This window comes from Elaeis guineensis, chromosome 3 (genome assembly GCF_000442705.2).
Source record: "Elaeis guineensis isolate ETL-2024a chromosome 3, EG11, whole genome shotgun sequence".
NCBI classification, from domain to species: Eukaryota; Viridiplantae; Streptophyta; class Magnoliopsida; order Arecales; family Arecaceae; genus Elaeis; species Elaeis guineensis.
Window position 1 is genome coordinate 2,556,029 of NC_025995.2, and position 16,144 is coordinate 2,572,172.

Genomic DNA, 16,144 nt, shown 5'->3' on the forward strand with positions numbered 1-16,144 from the left:
CTGGACTCTCCTGCTGGGGTGGTCCCCGGGAGTTCTTTTTTATTGACCATGGGAAGCACGCCGACAAGCCAAAAAGATAGATCGGGCAAGGTAGACATGCACATGTTACGAGATCCAGCTCTTCCGCCGGCGCACAGCACCAAAGTCCAACCAATGTCTGACAAGACTTCACGGAACTGGGTGATAAAAAATTTATTTACTTAGATTAAATGAGGGTTAAAATTCGATGCCGGGATGTGGATCCGTGGAATGATATCTGGTTCCTCTGTTGTTTGAATAATATTGAAGATGATGAGGAGGGGTTAAGTTATCTTTGTTGTCCTCCTGCATCGGATATTCCCCCAGCAGATTGAGAGTCCTTATGGTAATTATTTTTGGGATCCAAACCTCTTTCGTCTTTTGTTAGGATGAAACCTTGTGGAAGTTTTTTCAAAAAAAAAAAAAAAGTAAAATTATTGGATTAAGTGAAATAATTTCAGAGCCACAGAATGCCGCTATTCTACTAATGAGGGAGTCAAGCTGTTTGTATTTAACATCCACCGTCTTAGGTTCTATCGTGTCTTGCGTCTGTTTCTCCTTTTGAGTAAAATCCAAGACCAATGAGAGTGCAGATTGGATTAAAGAACATCACAATAAATTCTTAACTAAATTATTGGATTATATGAAATAACAAAGGGCACAACCTCAGAGGTAGGGGTGGCAAATGGATCAGATTGGGCTGGATATGGGTTAAATTGGATGCCGTTCGGTCATATATGTATTCATTAACCAGATCAAGAATCTAGATTGGAACTTGACCTGTTTATAAACAGGTAACCCCGCCCAATCTATGGATTAAATAGATTACATAGATTTAAATGTATTAACCGATCACGGGAAACAAATGGGTTAAATATGTTTTAATGGTATAACTTAAATGAGTCTAATGAGTCGGATAATAATCTAGACTAACTATTAAACAAGTCCAAACAGTTTAAAATGATCAAAATTCGAAATCTAAACCTGATCCATTTAATAAATTGGTTTTAGTAGGTTGACTTATTTATGACTTGAAAACATATTTATACCAAACCTGTTTAAAGTAGGTTGGTTGCAGGTTGGGTTGATGAGATCATAAATTTCCACCCCTATTCAGAATCTTAACTATTCACAAACCATCTTTGCATCATACCCTTCTACATTCTTGGGCCAAAACATAAAAATTGTGGTCTTATTCATTCTCAAGAATTAAAGATGAGCAATAGTGTAAGTCCTTTATTCTTTTTTTTTAATGAGAGTCCTAAATTCAACAGAATTCTGCGACAGTCTCAAGACTAACAATTAACTGATCTTCAACATTTCCTGCTCCATGGCAAAAGAGATTTCTAGTTTGCATTTGCTGGCTCTGTTGTAAGACCAAATCCAAATGGGAAGAGCGGGTCATAATGTGGGTCGCCCACGTTCATGGGGAGCTGATCCACAGACTTGAACCATGTCCGAGGGAGCTTACCAGAGAACCCATAGTCGCCAAAGAGAACATCAGCCACACCCTGGCCTTCAGTTCCAGGGAGCCATGCAGCCACCAATGCATCAATTTTGTTGATATATGGCTCGATGACGAGCGGTCGCCCAGAGATTAGTATGACAACACATTTCATGCTGCTGCAAACATTTTGGATCACTTCTGGGCCAGGGTCAGGTATTGTGAGGTTTAAATTATCACCATCAGTTTCAGCGTATGGATGTTCTCCAACCACAACTATAGCATATGAGAAATTGTTACATGAGATAAACCCACTGTCAGGGTTCTTGGAGTAGATGACCTCAGTTTTTGCATCAACAGTGGACTGAATTGCATTGAGAATAGTGGTTCCTGACAAAATGCACTGCATTCAGAATTTTCTGGAGAGGAAGTGAGCTTCAAATGTTTAGTAAGCTTTACCAGTCGTGAGATTGTTTCCACTGAGTCCCTGCCAACTGATTGTCCACCCTCCACATTGATAGCCTAGGTTGTCAGCATGGCTTCCAGCAATCAAGATTTTTACTGGCTTCTTAGGAAGTGGCAGAATCGAATTGTCAGCGGTCTTTCCATTTTTCAACAGCACAAGTGATTTCCTCACGGCTGTCCTTGCAAGCTCGCGATGCTCCTATCGAAAAATCAGTAGTTTTAGTTGCCAAACAACATTAGTTTGGGAGTTATGTGGAATAAATTAGCTACATCAATTTATACAGTATTCAATATATACACGCTTGACAGTTTTCAAGTGCGGTATGCGTAGTTGGGCTGGTTTGCTAATTAGCATCCCAGACATCTGCAATGCTGACATTCCTGCTAAATTTTGTTGAAAGAGAAAGTGTGAGTAGGCAGGAGGAGATTGTGATTAACCTTCTTCCCAAGCTGATCAACTAAGCTAGGATCAGCAAAGGGGTGCTCAAACAAACCCATTGTGAACTTGACCCGAAGGATCCTTCTCACAGCATCATCAATTCGACTCATTGGGATGATGTTGTTTTGAACTTGGTAGGTCAGGTCATCCTTGAACTCTTTGAAGGCATAAGGAATCATTACCTGTAATAGATGACAAAAGAAAACACAAATAGGTAAGAATTATCGGAGGTTTGTGAAGAATTTATGCTAAACAGTCAGTCTGATTAAGTTCTCTTTTGCTCCAAAATAGAACTAGTTTAGTTGCATTCCTTAAAAGCACTTGACCAGGTTCTGACTAGATCACTTAGTAGAAACTACCTGTAGGTTATACTTATGATTTTCTTGTCTTGAGTTTAATCTCCAAACTGTCTTTTAGCATTCAAATGTAGGCATAGATTGCTAGATACAATATGCTCTACTGTCCTAGCAAGACTCATGAATAGTGCAACACCCAGTGATCTTAAGATCATTTTAAAGAGCTCTTCCCTCAAAAAAGGTCATTTAAAAGAGTGATATTGACCATGTCAATGCCTGCACTAATTCCAGCCTGGATCGAATAGGAGTAATTTGCATGTGGAGGACTGGTGATCCTGTCTATTCCCTCCCAATCAGAGATCACGAAACCCTATCATTCCAACACAAAGGAAAGAGGAAAAAAAATCAGAGTTAGTGTATTATCGAGAATAAAATATCAATCCATACCAAGAAAACCAAGAAATGATAACTTCATTTGCTGGGAATATGGTTTGTGTGATGATCCACTAACTCTAAAATGCAGCAGGCCTTTGAGGAAATCAGTCACTAGGTAATGGTTAGCATGCATTTTCACTCCGTTCCAGCTTGAATAGGAAACCATCACAGTAGAGACACCTTTGATGATAGCATGGTAGTAAGGAGGCATGTGGATGCTAAGCAACCCATGTTGACTAATGATGGTGTTGTTCTCATTAATGCCCATATATGTTCCTCCATCACCAACATAGTGTTTAGCACATGCAGCAACATTCCTCCTATGCAAGACACAAGCAGAATTGATTATATCAGATACATCATATAGAACAACTATAACCTGCTTTAGTGTAAGATACACTTCATTGCTTGTTTTACAAAATTCCAGAATTATCATTTTAAAAAAAAAACCCAGAGATCTTGGACAAAAAGATAAAGATTTTCCACATAAATTGTATTCTTTCCCCTTTGGTTTTATTCCCTAGAGGGAAAATAGAGACAGAGATAAAGAGGCGAGAGAGCTTAAGTGAGCCTCTAGTACTGGAAGAGATAGAAACTCAGACCAAGTTAGTTGACTGACATTGGTTCGATTCTGGTTTTTTAAGCCCACTACCAAGCACTACAACTTCAAAGTTCGATCTGAGGCAAAGTCTGTTGAACTGATATCGGGGCTCGTAGGGCCTTATCAACAAAGCATTGCAGCAAAGCATCCTCCAACAGATCTATCTTCCCTATCACCATCCACATAGCATCCAATTGGCAAGCATAAAGATCACAGAAACCGTGCCCCAGATTAGGCCCCCAATCCAGAGAAAACCTCCAAATCCAAGCAAATCAAAGACCGCAAGGATGGGTTTTGAAGCAAAAACAAGCGCTTGATCAATGAGAAAAGTCTCAAGATTTAGGGTTTTGAGATTAGAGGGGGGAAAGGCTTCTTGGTGATGGCCGGCGTCAAAAGGGGGAGCAAGCGGCGTCCGATGGCGATGCAAGCAAGAGAGCCGATAAAAGCCCTCGAACCATGGAGGAGGGGAAGAGGTGGGGAAGGAGTGGAGGGTTTTATAACCTAACTGACTCAACCTACTGAACCATTCGACATCTATTCAATTCAGTATGGGCCAAACCGCCCAGTTTAGTTTGGTTCTGCGACTACTAAACTACCTCCACCATCATTTAATCTTGTAACGATGATTCAAAAATAAATAACCCTAAAAGATTGCATGGCAATAAAGAAAATTCTATAAATTAATGCAATTTGATTGAAGATGATATTGGTGGAAATATCTTACGTTCCTGCTACAAATGGAACTCCTTTTCGAGAATCTGCTGGAATATCTCCTTGTAAGCCAGGAATAATCTCTGTCATTTCCTCAACGACCTTTGGATCTTCACTGTAGCTCTCATAACAGCGACCCCATCGCGGATCTCTACAGACCTAAACAAGATCATGCAATGAATAAAAAATAAACATTACTAATATTTTGTTGCAAGAGATATTTCTAAAAGAATTTATTCATTGCATAAAACCTAAGATTCACAGAAACTGAATTTTCTTTTGTTACAAACTTTACCGCGACACATGGAGCAAAAACATAAGGAATGCCTGTTGCTCTAACTTCAAGAGCAGTTGCTGCACCAATTTTCTTCACAAGTGCTGGATCCCTAAAAGGAACTTTATATCAGAATTAAGACTGAAGATTATATATATGCTAAGAATCTTTGTTTACAAAAATAGATATAAGAAGAAATTATTTTTCAATAATAAAAATATATTCAATTTATTCATCATTTTTATGGTGTTCTGACACTTTTGTTAAAAATAGCAACCATAAGAAGCAATTTAGGCTAAGATGACACTGGTTTTCCACCAAGCTGTTTCTGTATCTAAGATCTAGGACCCAAGAAGGGCTTTTTAAATTGAATCACAAAGAAAATGACAAAGTTGTCTCTACCAATATATGCAAGATGAGGCTGTACAACAACCAGACATTCTTCAAAGAGTAAGAAATTTCACTATCATGATATTTAATATTTAGATATGGTAATGGAACAATTAGAGAAAGCTAGAATATTACCAGGACATTTGTTTCATGTGAACAAAAACTTTTCAACCTAGTAGGGCCAGCTACAGCACATTGAGCTGACATTTTTAGGAGCTGTTCCCATTCTAGAGTGTTATGCTGATTGTGATTTGTGAATACTTTTAAGAGTATCCCAACAACTAATGGCACTCATGAAGCACATAGAAGATATAGCTTACTCTTCGATCTTTGACCGAATCAAAAATCAACAAAAATGTTACTCCTACAGTCTGTTGGAATACCTTCCAATACCTACTGCCATATGTGTCCATGCAGGATGATAAGTGAATTGCCATTCTGTGTCAATCTTGTGCATAGACTAGTTACAGTTAAATGACAATTCACTAGGCAATTGACAAGGAAAGTAAGCCTGCAAGTCTCCTATAAGCCATCTTTTTTTTTTTCTTTTTTTTGTGCAACCCATGAGAAGACCCTATTGAACTTCACATCTTTCAGGCCTGCGAGAGCTTACATTTTTATGTTTCATTTGAATGCCAAAGGAACAGGCAGTCTTATATATTTTAACCCTTAGCTGCATGCAGTATTCCTGTCTCACTGCGGGCAATTGTTTTATAGTCTAAAATAAGATAAAAAATTTGGGTTGAAATAATTAGATTGAAAGGTCTTAACATGGTCTTCATATTCAAGTTTTTCTCACAATTATGGCTTCTAGTAAGTATTTGAGGTGACTGCTGGTTAATTTTTTGCATGCTTTCTAGTTTATGGTGGTATCTTTCCCTTTTTTCTGAGGGAAAGTTTATGGTGCTATCATATCTATTATTAGCTATATTTGACATTCCTGTTGAACAAAGTAGTTTTGGTGTTTTGCCAAGGAAAGGGGGAAAGAAAAGAGATCTATTTGTTTGATTATGTAAAGTATAAAAATAGTTGTTAGAGAGTCGAATTTATGCTTTACGATTCTAAAAAAGAAAAGAGATGTTAGATTACATTTCTTGTTATCCTCAATACAAAAGGAAATAGTTGTTCATATGATGAAGGAATGGTGCCAGCAGAAGCATTTCTACCAAGAACCACAATAGCACAAACTTTTCACAACCAAAGTAAAATAGCAGTGACTCAGAGACATGCTGGAGAACAAATAATTGGAGTTACACTACAAGATGATACTAAAATGACATTAATCAATTCATATCAAAAATATTTACAATACAGAAGAAGTGCTTTCATCAACAGATCAGTCCCCTGAGAAATTCATTGAATGTTAGAACTTAAATACCATTAGAATTCTTTTTAATCGACACAAAGTTTTATGACTTGAAAGGTGAAATAAAGTTTCCAAAGCATTGAGTTTTATCATATTTATTTGGTTTAAACTTTACAAACAAATTGTTGATACTTCTTTCATTATTCACAATAGTTTTAAACCATAGATGTATCCTTTCAAAACCTCTCTAGCAAGGTGTGCTGTGCCGGTATCGAGACCCGGAACATCCTTATGCCATTCTATGCCTAGCCTGAATTGACATACCAGAGAAGGTGGGGGAGTGGAAGAACATGCGAGAAAAAAAGAGGAGTGGGGGGGAGGGAGAGAGATGGTGAAGGCCCGCATAGGTCGGCACGCCTTGAACTTGGCAGTTCGCCTTGAACTCTGATTTCCAATAGCCATTTGCTCTTTAAACTAACAACTATCTATTTTGGATTTTAACCTTTTGAAGTCAACGGCAAACTTGTTTTGAAATGCTCGTCTGTTGATGGATGTTTTCCTCAGAATTGCATCTGTCTGCTCCACCTGTTGGAAACCATATAAAGGGCTAGTGAAGACAGAATAAAGAGAGGGCACTTCCATGTTAGATTAATTGCTTCTAACATTTACCTGGGGACCATAGGTCTGTTGGATATTATAATGATCAAGAAAAATGCTTTTGACATTGGCTTTCACATTTTGCCAGTTCTGGGTTCTTGGTGTCTAAAGGCTACCAATTCAAACCCTTCAACTTCCTTTGCTTGTGCAGGCAAGGTGGTCTATGGCAAATTAAGCTGTGCTTGAGGAGTAGAAGAGGTGTAAATCCTTTGCACCAACATTCTCTATCAACAAGGACAATGTTGCAAGTGTGTCTCCACTACCAGGCTGCTTCTAAATTTCTCTCTCCATTTATTGTTTACTTTTTACTTGTTTGTTAATTTAATTTATTCTTTAAAAAAAAAACATACTCACTGTTAAAATAGACTATTATGTTCAACATGACATATCAATTTCCTAGAAACATTAGTAGATTCATCAGGTAGCATTAAGTTTGACAAAAAAATGATTCCCATAACAACAAAATGTTTGGTCTCTAAACTACAATATACTAACCTTGTAGCTCCAAGCCCAATATTGTGTGGGAAAATGGTGGCATTGTAGACATTATTGTGGCCATGAACAGCATCAATGCCATAAATCATTGGAATTCCTAGACGTGTCGACAAAGCAGCCTTCTGCATATCATTTATCATATTCATCCACGTCTCAGCAGAAGCATTAGGTGCAGGCACACTTCCTCCCCCACTGAGTACACTACCTGCAACACATATTTAGCTCAACAACAACAACTATATCTTTCCATGTTTTACTCAAGTCTGAATTTAATAGAGACACTAAAATATGTACCTATAAAATAATTCTTTATGACATCATATGTAGCATTTTCCCTTGCAATTTGTGACATTTGTCCAATCTTCTCAGCAAGGGTCATCCGGCTTAATAAATCATTGATACGAACATTCAGTGGTTGCTTAGGATCCTTATACTTCGCATAATCTGATCCTTCCATTAACACCGAGCAACATATGAATAGAAGAATGAATAGAGAACACCGGGAGCTCGCCATCATACAACAATGGAATCTTCAGCTATTTCTTTACAGTTCTGAAAGGAGGAATCCTTAAGGAAAGCCAAATGGAGAGAACAAATTTATGAGTGGAGTCTCCATATTAAACAAAGATTTAATAATTATGCATAACAAAAAGTATGTGAAGCTAGCAATTTTACCATAAGTAATACATCAACCATCTACTTTTCAAAGAAGCATCATCATGTTAATATGATATCTACCTACTTGATTATTTCCTCCTAGGAATTGAAAAGAACATTGATCCTGAGGATCTAGAATCAGGTAACAACCCCACAAGCCCCTCCCTCCTCCCAAAACCCAAACACAAAGAAATAAAAAAAAAAAAAAGAATTGAAGAAGATATGAAGCATAGCCTAAGTAGAATCTGCCAATTAAAGAGGAGAACCTTGAAAAAGGGTGAGAAGCAGTTAAGATATTAGGAAACAAATGAAGTGAAAATGAATATAAAAACCAACAAAAATCGGAAAAAGAACATCAGTAAAAATCAAATTTGTCAAAGATCTGAATGATAACTTTACATACCTATGGATTCATGTAAGGGTCACTAGTTGATATCAGACGTACAACATTGGCATATTTCTATATGCTAGTCACCTATAACCTATAACAAGTGCCTTATTTCTACAAAAGTCATACAGCCCAACAAAGATTAACATCTTTTGTTCTCTCTCCCTCTGTCTCTCTCTTTCTCTCTTATGTGTATGTAACCATCTTGTTTGCTTCCAAAAGAGGTTGTTTAGAAGGGTTTTTTTGCAGCCCATAGCTGTTTACTCAGCTGGCTGGCATCCCTCTTCTAGAGGGCTGCCCTTCGGGGAGGTCCGGGACTTAACTTTTAGATGATACTTTACCACCATATTACTCAAACAAAAAAGGGAAAAAAAAAAGGAAAGAAGAAGGCTTTTTATAAAATAGAAATGACAGCATCGCTGTTTCTTGTAACTTCACCAGAACCAGTTTTATAGTCCATAATTTATGTTTGAAAACATATGAACAATGGAACAAGTGCCCGAAATCATGAAAATAGCAAAATATCTATTGATTGTAGAATTAATAGCAGCAACATATAAATGAATAACATCAGCAGGGATGCAGACACAGATACACGACACATCCACACCCATGCCCATGGCCACACCACCTCCACATCAAGTGCAGTAGAGTTCATATGACACCCTATTCATAATGATGGTTGGGTTTTTGTGTGAGGATTAGGGAAAAAATAGCATGAAAAGGAGGACTTACCCCTTGATGGGGACAATAAATAAGTAAGGATTCATAAAGTGCGCCACAAATAGAACAGGTTTGTGAGTTATGGACATGGTGCATTAGTCTGAAAAGGTTTTCTCAGAGCACATGGCGTCAAAAGGGACGCCCATATGGTGTTATTTCCCCCACAGTCTCTACTCAGAAGATATAAGCTGTGAGGCCTCTGAGATGTATGCTCAAATGGTCAACAAGAACATATCCAATACCAAAACATGTTAGAAGAAGATATTAAAAAAATAAACACAATGCTCAGACTTTTCCAATCCAAACATTGGTGGACCCATTCCAACTAAACTGTGGGCACCACACAAGAGAAATAGAAGCTTTCTTGGCCATCAAGATGGAATCCCAGCAAGAGATAAAGGGGAGATGAGATAGTCTTACACACAACTGAAAAGAGGAAGTCCAAATTGAATGATTACAAAACTACTGATACAAGTAATTGTTCAAACATGTTGAAAGCAAAAGATCACCATCCAACAAGCACACCACTAGCAAGAGGATACTAATAAGGAGATGTGATACAAATCCTCATAGAATCCACAAGTTGAAGGGACTCTCTTCCAAAGGTTGAAGTCAAATTATATCAACATAAAAGGAAGGGATGCGAAACAAGTATGAAAAAAAAAATGTAAAAATTGCTAAAGAGCAGAAGAAAAGACACAATAAAGTGAATTCATTTTCAAAAATATAAATAAGAACTCTCTTTTTCCTTGATGTGAATAAATGAGAATCCTCAACTCTGAAGACTGGTTATTTCAGATGAACTTAAAAATGAATAAGCACATGTAGATCTGATAAGGGGCTTCTTATTGAGTCTCTTGTGGGACTTTTTGGTTTGCCCTGGGGCTCCTTCCCTACCTTGTTCCTCAAATTGTGACCTATGAAATATGAGGTGGATGCCCAACAATTATTTCAAAGAAAATTAAGAAATAAAAAAAAAAATCTCATAGGTAACAGAAAATGCAATGTTAAAACAGAGCCACCAATATTTTGCAAAAAATTAAACCAACATCTATTCCTTGGAGATGTAATATATGTTGACAATAAGGTGCCAAATAATAGGTGTCATGAGTTGATAATTTATGTGTTAGCAAGAGCATGGTGTATTGAGTTTTTAGTAGGAAACAAGGAAATGAACACTGGATTAAACATGCTGTCCTGCATTTTGTTATAGATCATTCGAGTTGTAATTCGTGCACATAATTTCACTCCAATACACATCATCAACAACCAAAATATAATCTAGAGAATGTCCTATCCCTATATTAATCAGAAAAGCATGCATATAACCAAACACTAATTAGAATCTTTTATTTTTTTTTCTCTCACAAACAAATAATTTGCATCTCGGTATGAATAAAAAAGGAAAAAGAAAAGGAAGAAAATTATTGCAAATTTCTCTATTTTTCCCAAAAAATAGTGTCAATCCTAGTGAACTAAGCAATTCCACAGTGTTCACACCCCTCCTTACAATTCTTTTGGTGTTGATCTCTCTACCTTTCTCTAAAAAATAAAACCATCTGTAATATTAGAATTGCAAGCTTGCCAAGATATTGTATAGAAAAGCATGTAGATAAAAGCATCATCACTGGAAACCATAAAAACAGAGAAAAACCTACTTTACTGGACTCTAAAGATTAGATATTCCACAAACTATGAAGGTGTTGCGCTTACAGTGATCCTGTGAAACAAAAAGGGAGGAAGAGCTGTTCTTGTCGAATTATATGAAATGCAACAGTTCATAACGCGGACGACAAAATAGATAAGATTTGATAGTTACAATTAAAAAATATTTGTTAAAAAGATTACCGTTGCAAAACAGAAAAAGTGCTATAAATCAAAAATGGCATCATTACCATCAAAAACTTTTTCTCTTCCCAGCAAAAAGAAAAAGGAAAAGCAAAGATATATGGTCCAAACCGATCCCTAAAGCTTTTGAATTCGAACAACCACAGGTCAACAAAAAGGGAGATGTGAGCACCGAAAGAAATACCAACGGACTAAAAATTGTAAAGCCAAAACCGACAAAGATAAGTTAATGCAAATTCTGTTAACAAACATGGACAAGCTAAAGCAGTACCAAAAAAAAAAAAGAAAGAAAAGAAAACATACTCTACTGATATATAGGATCAATGAAAGCGGTAGAAGAAGAGTATGAACAGCACCAATGACATCCAAGAAGAAGGAGAGAGAGAGAGAGAGAGAGAGAGAGAGAGAGAGAGAGAGAGGATGGAAGGAGAGATGGATTTATGCAGAGAAAGTATAAAGCGGATAGCGGCGCCACTTGGTGACGGAAATCCTACCTAATTGGATTTGTATGGATCACCAAATAATAAAAAAACGTGGGATAGCCGGGAAGTAATCTCCGAGTTTGACGTCAAGTCTAAATTTAGTGCTCCCAATTGGGACGCTATCAAATTATTCTGCTTTAATTTAGGGTGTAATTAGGATGAGCCAAATTGGAAAGAAGAGCCCGGGCTTTTCGTGTTTTCGATTTTTATATATTTGATAGCGAAACGAAGTTTATTTAACGTAACGCACGGCATTTTCCCTTTTTTTTTTAAAAAAAAAAAAGGTTAACGTACGGCATTTAACTTTTTTTTAAAAAAAGTGAAGATGGCGACTAATGAAAGCCATTGGTCACCAAAATTTTATTAAAATAAAATAATTATAGATAGAAATGAAAAAAAATACTGTGTTTAATTTTTTATGAATAAATAGACACCTCTATTAAAATATTTTTTTATTTTCACTCGAAGAAAATAAAATCTATTGAGATAAAGATAAGGATATATAAAACTTATTTGATTTGCTGGAGTAACTTTCCTTCCTACATAGTTATTTTTTGAGAATAAAATTTTGATAAATTTATTTTATCATAAAAAAATAATTTATATTTAGTTAAGTATCTATTTTTTTGAAAAAATTATATAGAACATCTATGATATTCTTAATAGATATAAGACTATATTTTTTTGCTCCTAAATTTTATAGAAATAATATTATTATATTTATATTGATATAAATATAATATTAATATAATATAACACTAGATCATAATAATTTATTATATTAATATAATACTAATATATATTAATATTATATTAATATTTTAATATAATAAATTTATTGATATGGATATAAATATAATATGTTAGTATAAATATTAGTATATTAATATAAATACTATATTATTATTATTAAAAATATTATATCAATATAAATATTAAAATAATATTAAAATATAATAAATATCATAATATTAATATAAAAATATTAAGATAATATTAATATTTATAATGATAATATTTAAATGATATTTTGGAGGAAGAGTATTTTTGAAAATAAAAAATACTATGGGAAATTTCAAAACTCATCTCTCTTATACTTTTTCAATCCATGTGAGACGTGGAAAATGTCTTCCCATGGAAAGAAGAAATTATTATATGCACCAGATGCAAGTGAATTAAGGCAAATCCAGAAGCATATGCATAGTAGATAGTGCGCAATCAGAAATTGGTGAAATACAAAGGATAGCGCGGCATGTTTCTGCCATGGGATTTGGCGCAGCCTAATTGCACATGATGCATACAATACGAAAATCATAAAAAAAGATTTTTACATTCTCTCACTTTTTAAAATTTCAATCAAACAAAAAACTTCCTCTTCATTTTTTTTAGAAGTTCTTCCTCTTCCCTCACTTCCCGTGAACCAAATGGGTCCAAAACAAAAAAAATTCTACCAAAAAAAATAAAACTATGAAGTTTTTATTTTTTTAAGTATAATACAAAATTCTAATAAACCAATGACCGGTTAAAGCATAACATGCATCTAGACTGGAAGCAAAAAACCAAAGTAAGACCATCTCAAGTAGCGCACACTATATACATCAGCTGTGAGAAATTGATTTAATTCGTTGGACCATAATCACGTGTTACACAGGCAATGATCCAGTCCAATTTTGCCTGATGGAAAAGTAGCTTTGAATCACATATTTTTTTGATTCCCACTAATTTTTGTATAAAATATAGGTAAATAAAAGCTTATCATTTAAAGAATTAAAAAGAAAAGAAGAAAATAAGCTTATAATTTAGCTATAATTTAGGAGATATATGACATTCATCATAAACTATCTCAACTTAAATGGATGTCATACAAGGGTAGCTTCGTCAAGCCGCTACCTAGATAATATTTAAACCAGGTCTCTATTCTTATATTTGAAATAAGTTTGGCTAAGTTTTCTATTATAATGGTTGCTATATAAGAGTAGCACCGTCATGCTACCAGCAAGTAATATTTAAACCTCATCCCAATCTCTGTTGTTATATTTTGAAAAAAAAAAAAAAAAAAGTATGGCTAAGTTTTCTTTTACAATTTAGTCAAATTCTCTCCACTTGGAAAGAAAAATCAAAAAAACCTCTCTCTCTCTTCCTAGATTTCAACTCTCCCATTATTTGAAGCTTCAATCTCATATCTTGAAAAGGATAGCAGGATGAGATTCACCATCCAATTTCTCTCTCTCTATCCCACCAAATCTGCCCAATTTATGGGCATATACTCATATTCTCTCCCAGTCTCTCTCCTAACCACCACGCCTCCTTAATAGGTACCTTTTCTCCTATTAAAATTGGGGAAAGTTCAATTCAATATATTCCTACCTATAATCTTGCATTATTTGACTTTTATGTTATATTTTTCAAATTCTCTTTTAAGTATGTTTTCGGATTCAAGAAATAAAAAAAATCAACTCCATATAAAATGCTTATCATTTTGCTTTCTTTTTATTTTAATCAATTTATATCTTAAATTGATTTTATTATATTTTATTTATTTATGTTTTTAAAGCATAATTTTCATGCCTAATTACTATTCTATTTAAATTAGAAAGAAATCTAAAACCAACTTTATTGTTAACAACATATGTTTTATAGAAAAAAATTATTTTCACATCTATCCTTTGATAAGTACGGGAAAAAAGCATGTATATCCTATCAAAATTCTAGGTTTGCATATTTTTCCTAGAATGCATCATTAGCTTCTACTTCTAATTTTTGTTTGGATAGGTTAAAATTAAACATAAACTATCTATTAACTATTTTTCTTTAAACATATAAATTATATGAATATTTTAAAAATAATTTTTTGAAATATCCTAAGGGCATCGATGTTCCTCTCAATTTTCTAAATTGTAAATGAGCAGTTATAGATAGACTTTTAGCTTGGTGATTGCACTTATGGGAGGATATTCGAGGTTCAAATCATAGAATGCGTTTCACAAGTGACTTATATAAAATGCTAATTGATGCTATTATTGAACAACTGACACAGAGTTCAGAAGAATAATTTTGATTATATTTAATTTGATAATTAGAATATATTATATGATATAATTTATATTAAGTGATTATAAAATAATGATTAAAATAATATATAAAATATTTTTATACTAATATGTTGAGCTACTTAACCTAAACTTGATCTAGTGGCCAGACCCAAGTCCTCGTGAACATCTCATGCTTTAATTTCTTCTCTCCCTCTCATGATGTAACCTATTCCTTCCATCTCACTTCCTCTCTCACACATGAACGGCATTTTGTGTTGCCAAAACTGTTCCCTTTTTTTTTGCCCCTCTAACCACTTCCAAACTCCACTCGCATTTGGGAAGGGCTAGCAAAGTATCATCTGACCCATCTGATCTGTATTCAACCCATCATAAATATATTTGAGCTTAAGTTAAACGAATTTGAGTCATAAATAGATCGACTCATTAAATCTATTTAATATTTAAATCAAATTTAAATTTTAGATATATAATCTATTTAATCTATTTAATATTCAAATCAGATTAAGTCAGATAATTTGTTTAACCCATTTAAACTGTTTAACTCATATAAGACCTGTTTAATTTATTTAAAATCTATTTAATCTATTTCTGATCTATTTAATCTGACCTATTTAATCTATTTTATCTATTTAATCTAATTTGATTTGTTTAATAAATATGTTAAGTGGATCGAGTTGGGTTATTTATTTAACAAACAGATCAGATTTAGATCTAAATTTATGATCTATTGAATAAATAGGCTAGATTTGGATTAACGATTTCTAATCTGAGCTATATTGATCCGGTTCGATCCGACCCAATTGCCACCCCTAGATTTGGGAGGAGTTTTTTTTTTTTTTGATGATGCTTGGAGGGTACTTCGATTGTCAAGCTTGGGTCATGCCTACTTGGGCTCGATGCTGTTTGGGCTTGTTTGTATTTTAGGTCGAGTTTGAACTCGGGTTGGTGCCGGGCAGGCTCCTAATAGTTGTGTAGAGTAGCCTGGTTGGGTATTAATTTATAGTCATAATGCCAATTTTAGCCCTTATGATTCTAAAAAAAGTTAAGGTGGGTTTTGCTATAGGGCTCCAAAGGATTTTTTAATCTTTTTATCTATTTTTGAGCGTAGGATTGAATATGGATCACTCAAATATCAGCTTGGTGGGTACTAATATACATAACTGGTGCGCTAAATAAATCAAAGATCAAAGTTATTTCATACCACTATCAAATTAATTATTTTCAAAAAATCTTCATTTCTCTTTGGACCACTCGAGGGGCCGTATGTGGTGGGAAAACTGCAAGTGCGCGAGATGGGGAGGGGAGATCGAGGGTGGAAGATCTATGCCCATGAAAAAGGGGTGGTGGGGGGCACATGCGGTGGGAAAATCATGCCGAAAAAGGGGGGTGAGGGCGTGAGGTGAGGTGGGAACCATGGGAGAGTGGGGTGGATCATGCGGGAAGGGATGGGTGTAGGAGCCAC

General features: G+C 34.9%; 1 protein-coding gene across 7 annotated transcripts; it reads right to left on the reverse strand.

Annotated features, from left to right (window-relative positions):
* Window positions 1-1,234: 1,234 nt before the first annotated feature.
* Window positions 1,235-11,583, reverse strand: LOC109505671 (uncharacterized). 7 transcript variants are annotated; one of them, XM_019849317.3, is made up of 10 exons: window positions 11,451-11,583; window positions 7,826-8,098; window positions 7,532-7,736; window positions 4,705-4,795; window positions 4,423-4,568; window positions 3,174-3,417; window positions 2,928-3,032; window positions 2,366-2,548; window positions 1,922-2,126; window positions 1,235-1,852 (listed from the first exon to the last, which is right to left on the reverse strand). In XM_019849317.3, exons 2-10 carry the CDS (start codon window positions 8,046-8,048, stop codon window positions 1,365-1,367), a joined length of 1,890 nt encoding a protein of 629 aa, XP_019704876.1. In that variant the 5' UTR covers window positions 8,049-8,098; window positions 11,451-11,583; the 3' UTR covers window positions 1,235-1,364. The 7 variants fall into 7 exon arrangements, with proteins under 7 accessions (XP_019704876.1, XP_073109641.1, XP_073109640.1 ...); XM_073253540.1 differs by having other exon boundaries at window positions 7,826-8,083; window positions 11,451-11,537; XM_073253539.1 differs by lacking the exon at window positions 11,451-11,583 and adding an exon at window positions 11,195-11,377.
* Between the last annotated feature and the right edge of the window lie 4,561 nt (window positions 11,584-16,144).

Excerpts from the sequence above, each read along its gene's own strand:
- LOC109505671 (XM_019849317.3), bottom strand. The coding sequence starts at position 8,048 with ATGATGGCGAGCTCCCGGTGTTCTCTATTCATTCTTCTATTCATATGT. Across the intron at positions 4,569-4,704 it reads TTTTTGCTCCATGTGTCGCG|GTCTGTAGAGATCCGCGATG; the intron begins GTAAAGTTTGTA and ends GATCTTGTTTAG. Across the intron at positions 3,418-4,422 it reads GTTCCATTTGTAGCAGGAAC|GAGGAATGTTGCTGCATGTG; the intron begins GTAAGATATTTC and ends TGTCTTGCATAG.